This window comes from Salvelinus fontinalis, unplaced genomic scaffold, assembly GCF_029448725.1.
Source record: "Salvelinus fontinalis isolate EN_2023a unplaced genomic scaffold, ASM2944872v1 scaffold_0383, whole genome shotgun sequence".
In the NCBI taxonomy this organism is placed as follows: Eukaryota; Metazoa; Chordata; class Actinopteri; order Salmoniformes; family Salmonidae; genus Salvelinus; species Salvelinus fontinalis.
The window spans coordinates 54594-64901 of NW_026600592.1; the positions used below are offsets into that span (position 1 = coordinate 54594).

General features: G+C 45.2%; 1 protein-coding gene across 1 annotated transcript in view; it reads right to left on the reverse strand.

Annotated features, from left to right (window-relative positions):
• Nucleotides 1–10308, reverse strand: part of LOC129845847 (fibrillin-1-like) — a gene marked incomplete at its 5' end in the record, with an annotated part of 175540 nt that overhangs the window by 46853 nt on the left and 118379 nt on the right. The window contains 8 exon segments of the mRNA XM_055913771.1: nucleotides 93–218; nucleotides 538–600; nucleotides 787–939; nucleotides 3037–3162; nucleotides 7190–7309; nucleotides 9390–9515; nucleotides 9638–9754; nucleotides 10079–10204. Coding sequence (XP_055769746.1) covers nucleotides 93–218; nucleotides 538–600; nucleotides 787–939; nucleotides 3037–3162; nucleotides 7190–7309; nucleotides 9390–9515; nucleotides 9638–9754; nucleotides 10079–10204 — 957 coding nt within the window.

A 10308-nucleotide genomic window follows, 5' to 3' on the forward strand; every position in this document is an offset into this window, starting at 1 on the left:
TGCGTGTGTGTGTGTGCATGTGCGTGTCTGTGTGTGAGCGTGTGTGTGTGTGTGTGTGTGAGTGCGTATTTGTGTATAAGGTTAACACCTACCTTCACAGTTGATCCCTGAGGTGTCGAGTCGGAAGCCAAAGGGACACTCACATCGGAACGACCCGTCCGTGTTGATACACTGACCGTTGTTGCAGATGTTGGGGTTGGCGGTGCACTCATCAATGTCTGGAATATCACACACACACGCGCACGCACTCACACGCGCACGCACACACACACACACACACACACACACACACACACACACACACACACACACACACACACACACACACACACACACACACACACACACACACACACACACACAGTCAGCAAACCTTCTCATTCACCTCTTGACCAGATGTAGTCTTATTTCTCAGAAGAGACCTGGCCAACATAGCTGCACACTAGTTACAAGACACACAGGGCTAGTTTCCACTACTCTTGGACTACTCTGAATAAAGTGATGACAGGACATATTGCCCATATAAGGTCAACATACCTATGGGCTGGTCATCAGGGCCAAACACCTGTCCAACCGCATGGCAGAGAGACGTAAAGGCCTCTGGAACACAAACAATGTAAACATAAACAAATAAATAAGATGAAATAAAAACACCTGGCTCTAGTCACCTGGAGAAAATACCAATAGATAGTTGAATGAATGAATGATTTATTTATTTATTTATATTAAGTGAGTCAGTAATGTAGTGGTTTAGACTTTTGAGGGCCTAGTAGTGTGTGTACATACCCTCATTCTTGCCTGGGCAGATCTCACAGGGGTCTCCCCAGCCCTGTCCAGGCATGGCACTACAGCAGCAGTCCCCTTTAGTGGTGTTCAGAGGCTTAGGGGCCAGGCAGCGACCACTCTCAAACTTAGTATAACAGTAGTTCACACGGACATCTAGGGGGGAGCAGGAGGGGGAGGGAGAGAGAGGGGAGAAAGAGAGATAAAGAGTGGGAGGATGGAGAGAAAGAGAGAAAGATAGAAAGAAAGAAAAAGAGTGGCAAGAGAGGGAGAGAGAGAGAAAAGGTGTGGGAGGAGAGAAAATAGAGAGATGTTATATAGTGCCCAGTGGTAGACAGTGCCAAGCAGCTGCCAGTCTCTCTGGTTGTATAGATCAGTCTGTTGGGCCTCAGCCTCTGTCTGTAACTAGAGACACATGGTGCCTCTCCCTGCTCTGTACTGTTAGTTGACATTGTAGTCATTTAGCAGATGCTCTTATCCAGAGCGACTTATAGTAGCAATTAGGGTTAAGTGCCTTGCACAAGGGCACATTGGCAGATTTTTCTCCTACTCGGTACGGGATTCAAACCAACAACCTTTTGGTTACTGGCCCAACACTCTTAACCGCTAGGCTACCTGCCATCACCAGTACTGGCCTGCCGCAAGCTCTACACAAGAAAGCTATCTGAACCCCATAGATCAAACACACACACACCTGGCACTATGACAGACATGTCAAGGAGTGTCTCGTTACATTTCTCCATGAAATTGATTTGTCAGCTTTTCTGAAACAGAGATATTTATGTGCCCTGATCCCCCTGCCCTGCTCACAGCAGTGTGTGTGAGAGAAAGACAGAAAGACAGATAGAATGATGGACTGTGAAAAGGATTGTGGTTCCAGTGGGATTGAGATGTAGATAATTGAGTGTGTTGTTGGAGAGACGTCTGAGAGGGATCTGTTACTCTATTGTACTCCTCTAATCCCCCCATAGGCCTCACGCATCATATGCGCAAAAAAATGCTAATATTGTTACCATGACTTGAATGGGATTTGTGCCACAAATGCTAAAACATTAGCGTTTGGGAATAGGGAAACTAAACCAAAGCATGGATTGTCCATAGACATACTATAGACATTTGTCCATAGACAAAGTCATACTTTGTCCATAGACTGCTTACAGTGTAAATAAACCAATGTGCAATGTTTTAATTTGAGTGAACTATTTCTTAGTCCTTAGAGACTGAGTATGTTTCTTTATGTTTTACCTGTCACTTTGTTATTTCAGGACAATGGTTTGGAGTTCAGAAGTAAACTCAGCCACAACCAACACACACACACAACTCACCCACGCATCTGCGTCCCGAGGAGGACAGCTGGAAGCCGGTGGGACACACACAACTCACCCACGCATCTGCGTCCCGAGGAGGACAGCTGAAAGCCGGTGGGACACACACAACTCACCCACGCATCTGCGTCCCGAGGAGGACAGCTGAAAGCCGGTGGGACACACACAACTCACCCACGCATCTGCGTCCCGAGGAGGACAGCTGAAAGCCGGTGGGACACACACAACTCACCCACGCATCTGCGTCCCGAGGAGGACAGCTGAAAGCCGGTGGGACACACACAACTCACCCACGCATCTGCGTCCCGAGGAGGACAGCTGAAAGCCGGTGGGACACACACAACTCACCCACGCATCTGCGTCCCGAGGAGGACAGCTGAAAGCCGGTGGGACACACACAACTCACCCACGCATCTGCGTCCCGAGGAGGACAGCTGAAAGCCGGTGGGACACACACAACTCACCCACGCATCTGCGTCCCGAGGAGGACAGCTGAAAGCCGGCGGGACACACACAACTCACCCACGCATCTGCGTCCCGAGGAGGACAGCTGAAAGCCGGCGGGACACACACAACTCACCCACGCATCTGCGTACCGAGGAGGACAGCTGAAAGCCGGCGGGACACACACAACTCACCCACGCATCTGCGTCCCGAGGAGGACAGCTGAAAGCCGGTGGGACACACACAACTCACCCACGCATCTGCGTCCCGAGGAGGACAGCTGAAAGCCGGCGGGACACACACAACTCACCCACGCATCTGCGTCCCGAGGAGGACAGCTGAAAGCCGGCGGGACACACACAACTCACCCACGCATCTGCGTCCCGAGGAGGACAGCTGAAAGCCGGCGGGACACACACAACTCACCCACGCATCTGCGTCCCGAGGAGGACAGCTGAAAGCCGGCGGGACACACACAACTCACCCACGCATCTGCGTCCCGAGGAGGACAGCTGGAAGCCGGCGGGACACACACAGGTGAAGCTGCCCTCAGTGTTGGAGCAGGTCCCAAACAGACAGATGTCTGGGGTCTGAGAACACTCATCAATATCTACAACACAGAGATATAGCTCATCAATATCTACAACACAGAGATAGAACTCATCAATATCTACAACACAGAGATAGAACTCATCAATATCTACAACACAGAGATATAGCTCATCAATATCTACAACACAGAGATAGAACTCATCAATATCTACAACACAGAGATATAGCTAATCAATATCTACAACACAGAGATATAGCTCATCAATATCTACAACACAGAGAGAACACTCATCAATATCTACAACACAGAGAGAGAACACTCATCAACATCTAAAACACAGAGAGAGAACACTCATCAATATCTAGAACACAGAGATAGAACACTCATCAACATCTAGAACACAGAGAGAGAACACTCATCAACATCTAGAACATAGAGATAGTACACTCATCAACATCTAGAACATAGAGATAGAACACTCATCAACATCTAGAACACAGAGATAGAACACTCATCAACATCTAGAATACAGAGAGAGAACACTCATCAACATCTAGAACATAGAGATAGAACACTCATCAATATCTAGAACACAGAGAGAGAACACTCATCAACATCTAGAACACAGAGAGAGAACACTCATCAACATCTAGAACATAGAGATAGAACACTCATCAACATCTAGAACACAGAGATAGAACACTCATCAATATCTAGAACACAGAGAGAGAACACTCCTCAACATCTAGAACATAGAGATAGAGAGATAGAACACTCATCGATATCTAGAACACAGGGATAGAACACTCATCAACATCTAGAACACAGAGAGAGAACACTCGTCAACATCTAGAATATAGAGATAGAGAGATAGAACACTCATCAATATCTAGAACACAGAGAGAGATCACTCCTCAACATCTAGAACATAGAGATAGAGAGATAGAACACTCATCAACATCTAGAACACAGAGGTAGAGAGATAGAACACTCATCAATATCTAGAACATAGAGATAGAGAGATAGAACAATCATCAATATCTAGAACACAGAGAGAACACGCATCAATATCTAGAACACAGAGAGAACACTCATCAACTGTCACGCCCTGACCATAGGAAGCCTTTATTTTCTATGGTAGAGTAGGTCAGGGCGTGATTAGGGATTTAGTCTAGTTTATATTTTCTATGTGGGGTTCTAGTTTGTTTTTTCTATGTTGGTGTGTTGATATGATTCCCAATTAGAGGCAGCTGGCTATCGTTGTCTCTAATTGGGGATCATACTTAAGTCAAATTTTTTCACCTGTGTGTTATGGGATATTGTTTTGAGTAAGTGTATGTAGCACCTCTGTTGTCACGGTTTGTTGTTTCGTTTGTTTGTTTTGCAAAAGTTTCACTATTAAATATTATGTGGAACTCAAAATACACTGCGCCTTGTTCCGTCTATACAAACGAACGTGACATCAACATCTAAAACACAGAGAAATAACTCATCAATATCTAGAACACAGAGATGGAACACTCATCAATATCTAGAACACAGAGAGAGAACACTCATCAATATCTAGAACAAAGAGAGAGAACACTCATCAACATCTAGAACACAGAGATAGAACACTCATCAACATCTAGAATACAGAGGTAGAACACTCATCAATATCTAGAACACAGAGAGAGAACACTCATCAACATCTAGAACACAGAGAGAGAACACTCATCAACATCTAGAACACAGAGATAGAACACTCATCAACATCTAGAACACAGAGATAGAACACTCATCAACATCTAGAACACAGAGAGAGAACACTCATCAACATCTAGAACACAGAGAGAGAACACTCATCAACATCTAGAACATAGAGATAGTACACTCATCAACATCTAGAATACAGAGAGAGAACACTCATCAACATCTAGAACACAGAGAGAGAACACTCATCAATATCTAGAACAAAGAGAGAGAACACTCATCAACATCTAGAACACAAAGAGAGAACACTCATCAACATTTAGAACACAGAGAGCGAACACTCATCAACATCTAGAACACAGAGAGAGAACACTCATCAACATCTAGAACACAGAGAGAGAACACTCATCAACATCTAGAACACAGAGAGAGAACACTCATCAACATCTAGAACACAGAGAGAGAACACTCATCAACATCTAGAACATAGATAGAGAGAGAGAACACTCATCAACATCTAGAACACAGAGATAGAACACTCATCAACATCTAGAACACAAATAGAGAACACACATCAACATCTAGAACACAGAGATAGAACACTCATCAACATCTAGAACACAAAGAGAGAACACTCATCAACATCTAGAATACAGAGGTAGAACACTCATCAATATCTAGAACATAGAGATAGAGAGATAGAACACTCATCAACATCTAGAATACAGAGGTAGAACACTCATCAATATCTAGAACATAGAGATAGAGCGATAGAACACTCATCAACATCTAGAACACAGAGATAGAACACTCATCAATATCTAGAACATGGAGATAGAACACTCATCAATATCTAGAACACAGAGAGAGAACACTCATCAACACCTAGAACACAGAGATAGAACACTCATCACATTCTAGAACACAGTGAAAGAACACTCATCAACATCTAGAACACAGAGATAGAACACTCATCAACATCTAGAACACAGAGATGGAACACCCATCAATATCTAGAACATAGAGATAGAGAGATAGAACACTCATCAACATCTAGAACACAGAGAGAGAACACTCATCAATATCTAGAACACAGAGATAGAACACTCATCAACATCTAGAACATAGAGATAGAGAGAGATAGAACACTCATCAACATCTAGAACACAGAGAGAGAACACTCATCAACATCTAGAACAGAGAGATAGAACACTCATCAACATCTAGAACACAGAGATAGAACACTCATCAACATCTAGAACATAGAGATAGAGAGATAGAACACTCATCAACATCTAGAACACAGAGAGAGAACACTCATCAACATCTAGAACACAGAGATAGAACACTCATCAACATCTAGAACACAGAGATAGAACAGTCATCAATATCTAGAACATAGAGATAGAACACACAGATCAATAACTGTAATAATCACACAGAATAGTGAGTTGTGCTCTAGTCTAATGTATGTTTCTACTGTGAGACCATTAGTCTAAAATGGCCTCTACAGGCCACTACTCTTACCAACTGGTCCTGTTACTAACTAAACACAACACCAGTGACTTGTAGGAACTACAGAGCATGGAGTGGAATAGAAAGAGCTCTGTACATGACTGTATCTCTTCATCACTCTTACTCTATAAACATACAGAGTGTGTGTGTGTGTGGGTGCGCGTGTGTGTGTGTGTGTGTGTGTGTGTGTGTGTGTGTGTGTGTGTGTGTGTGTGTGTGTGTGTGTGTGTGTGTGTGTGTGTGTGTGTGTGTGTGTGTGTGTGCGAGAATGTGTGTGTGTGTGTGTGTGTGTGTGTGTGTGTGTGTGTGTGTGTGTGTGTGTGTGTGTGTGTGTGTGTGTGTGTGTGTGTGTGTGTGTGTGTGTGTGTGTGTGTGTGTGTGTGTGCGCGCGTGCGTGCGTGCGTGCGTGCGTGTGTGCGTGTGTGTTAGGGTTGCAAAGGGATGGTATATTACTGGAAACGTTCTAAGTTTACCACTAAACTACCAAAATGTTGGTATCTTTCAGGGATTTTATGTCATCTATCACAAGACTTCTAGTGGCCCTTTTGGGTACTGTGTGGCCTTATCAAATGTAAAACATATGAAATAATTAAATAAGATGTTTAGAAAAAATAGAATGACAAGGCGGTAAAATAATATACTAAATATAAAGATGCTTTTTGTCATTAATGAGGCTTTTTCCTCTGTAACCACATGGTCTGTCTACTAGAAACTCAAGGACAATATGGGCGCAGATGAAAATACAAATAATGATACGATACATGAATACATTTTTCTAAAGTTATTCAAGTATAAATGACCAAAGTTACGATAGATTGCCATAGATTTTTGGTTAATTACCAAAATGACTGAAGATTTCCAAGTGTATGTATGTTACCTTCACAGGTCTCGTCCTGTATATAGTAGCCAAGTGGGCAGATACACCTGTAGGAGCCGTCCAGATTCTGACAGGTGCCTGGACCACAAGTCCCAGGGTTCACTGCACACTCATTGATGTCTGGGAGACAGAACACACACCACATTACACACACTCAGTTAAACTCTTTAGAAATGAAACCAAGTTAATACAACATGGAAAAACAGATGAGGAGAGAGAAAGGGATGACAAAGGCGTGAGAGGAGTGTGAGAGGAGAGAGTAATGACAGAATGAAGGGCAGGATCAGAAGGGAGGAAACAGTTGGAGAGGAAGGAGATAAGGAGAGAGTAATGACAGGAGGAAGGGAGGAGAGAGATAGAGAGGAAGGAGATAAGGAGAGAGTAATGACAGGAGGAAGGGAGGGATCAGGAGGGAGGAGAGAGATAGAGAGGAAGGAGATAAGGAGAGAGTAATGACAGGAGGAAGGGAGGAGAGAGATAGAGAGGAAGGAGATAAGGAGAGAGTAATGACAGGAGGAAGGGAGGGATCAGGAGGGAGGAGAGAGATAAAGAGGAAGGAGATAAGGAGAGAGTAATGACAGGAGGAAGGGCGGGATCAGGAGGGAGGAGAGAGATAGAGAAGAAGGAGATAAGGAGAGAGAGTAATGACAGGAGGACGGGAGGAGAGAGATAGAGAGGAAGGAGATAAGGAGAGAGTAATGACAGGAGGAAGGGAGGAGAGAGATAGAGAGGAAGGAGATAAGGAGAGAGATTAATGACAGGAGGAAGGGAGGAGAGAGATAGAGAGGAAGGAGATAAGGAGAGAGTAATGACAGGAGGAAGGGAGGAGAGAGATAGAGAGGAAAGAGATAAGGAGAGAGTAATGACAGGAGGATGGGAGGAGAGAGATAGAGAGGAAGGAGATAAGGAGAGAGTAATGACAGGAGGAAGGGAGGGATCAGAAGGGAGGAGAGAGATAGAGAGGAAGGAGATAAGGAGAGAGTAATGACAGGAGGACGGGAGGAGAGAGATAGAGAGGAAGGAGATAAGGAGAGAGTAATGACAGGAGGACAGGAGGAGAGAGATAGAGAGGAAGGAGATAAGGAGAGAGAGTAATGACATGAGGAAGGGAGGGATCAGGAGGGAGGAGAGAGATAAAGAGGAAGGAGATAAGGAGAGAGTAATGACAGGAGGAAGGGAGGGATCAGAAGGGAGGAGAGAGATAGAGAGGAAGGAGATAAGGAGAGAGTAATGACAGGAGGAAGGGAGGGCTCAGAAGGGAGGAGAGAGATAGAGAGGAAGGAGATAAGGAGAGAGTAATGACAGGAGTACGGGAGGAGAGAGATAGAGAGGAAGGAGATAAGGAGAGAGAGTAATGACAGGAGGACGGGAGGAGAGAGATAGAGAGGAAGGAGATAAGGAGAGAGTAATGACAGGAGGACGGGAGGAGAGAGATAGAGAGGAAGGAGATAAGGAGAGAGAGTAATGCCAGGAGTACGGGAGGAGAGAGATAGAGAGGAAGGAGATAAGGAGAGAGTAATGACAGGAGGAAGGGAGGGATCAGGAGGGAGGAGAGAGATAGAGAGGAAAGAGATAAGGAGAGAGTAATGACAGGAGGACGGGAGGAGGAGATAGAGAGGAAGGAGATAAGGAGAGAGTAATGACAGGAGGAAGGGAGGGATCAGGAGCAAGGAGAGAGATAGAGAGGAAAGAGATAATGAGAGAGTAATGACAGGAGGACGGGAGGAGAGAGATAGAGAGGAAGGAGATAATGAGAGAGTAATGACAGGAGGAAGGGAGGGCTCAGAAGGGAGGAGAGAGATAGAGAGGAAGGAGATAAGGAGAGAGTAATGACAGGAGTACGGGAGGAGAGAGATAGAGAGGAAGGAGATAAGGAGAGAGAGTAATGACAGGAGGACGGGAGGAGAGAGATAGAGAGGAAGGAGATAAGGAGAGAGTAATGACAGGAGGAAGGGAGGGATCAGGAGGGAGGAGAGAGATAGAGAGGAAAGAGATAAGGAGAGAGTAATGACAGGAAGACGGGAGGAGAGAGATAGAGAGGAAGGAGATAAGGAGAGAGTAATGACAGGAGGACGGGAGGAGAGAGAGAGAGAGGAAGGAGATAAGGAGAGAGTAATGACAGGAGGAAGGGAGGGATCAGGAGGGAGGAGAGAGATAGAGAGGAAGAAGACAAGGAGAGAGTCATGTGACAGTTCCTCACCAACACAAATTCTTCCGTCGGCGCTGAGTTCGTAGCCATCGCGACACACACACACGAAGGAGCCCAGGGTGTTAATACAGTTCCCGTTCCTACACAGCCCTCTCTGGCTCGAACACTCATCCGTATCTGGTAACACAGGCAGAAAGATAAACACACTGCCTAGGCGTTTAGCTCAGTGGGCTAACACGGTCCTGTGGCGTGCAGAAGACCTGGCTTCTAAACAAAGTTAGTCACACGCACACACCTACCTATGCAGTCATTGTTGTGTGAGAGCTGAAAGCCCGGGTAACACAGGCAGTTATAGGATCCCACTGTGTTCTTACAGGTCCCATTCCCACACGGCTGTCTCTCACACTCATCCACATCTACAACAGGAGAACATCATTACAACATCAGCACAACATTATCACAACCTACTGGCAACTGGCCACTCTCCTACTGGCCACTCTCTCACCAGGTCCAGTGACAACACTGATTACTTGACTGAGTACTAATTACAAACTATCCACTAGTGGAGGCCACTGAGTTATGATTGAACTGCATGTTACTTTGGAAAGAGGAGTGAGATCACATGTGAAAAAGAGCCCTTGTGATAGGTAGATTCAGCTCGATGGACCATGAAAAAGAACTACAGCACTATTCACTAATATGACTGATGGAAGATTAGAGGTTGTTGTTGTTGTACTCACCGATACACATGGCCAGGTCTGATGTAGCCTTGAAACCATTGGGGCAGATACAGCGATAGCTTCCCAACGTATCAATACACTGGCCTGGGCTACACACTCCTGGGTTCTCCACACACTCATTTCGATCTGTAGAGAGAGAGAGGGAGCGAGAGAGAGAGAGAGAGAGAGAGAGAGGGAGAGAGAGAGAGAGAGAGAGAGAGAGAGAGAGAGAGAGAGAGAGGGAGAGAGAG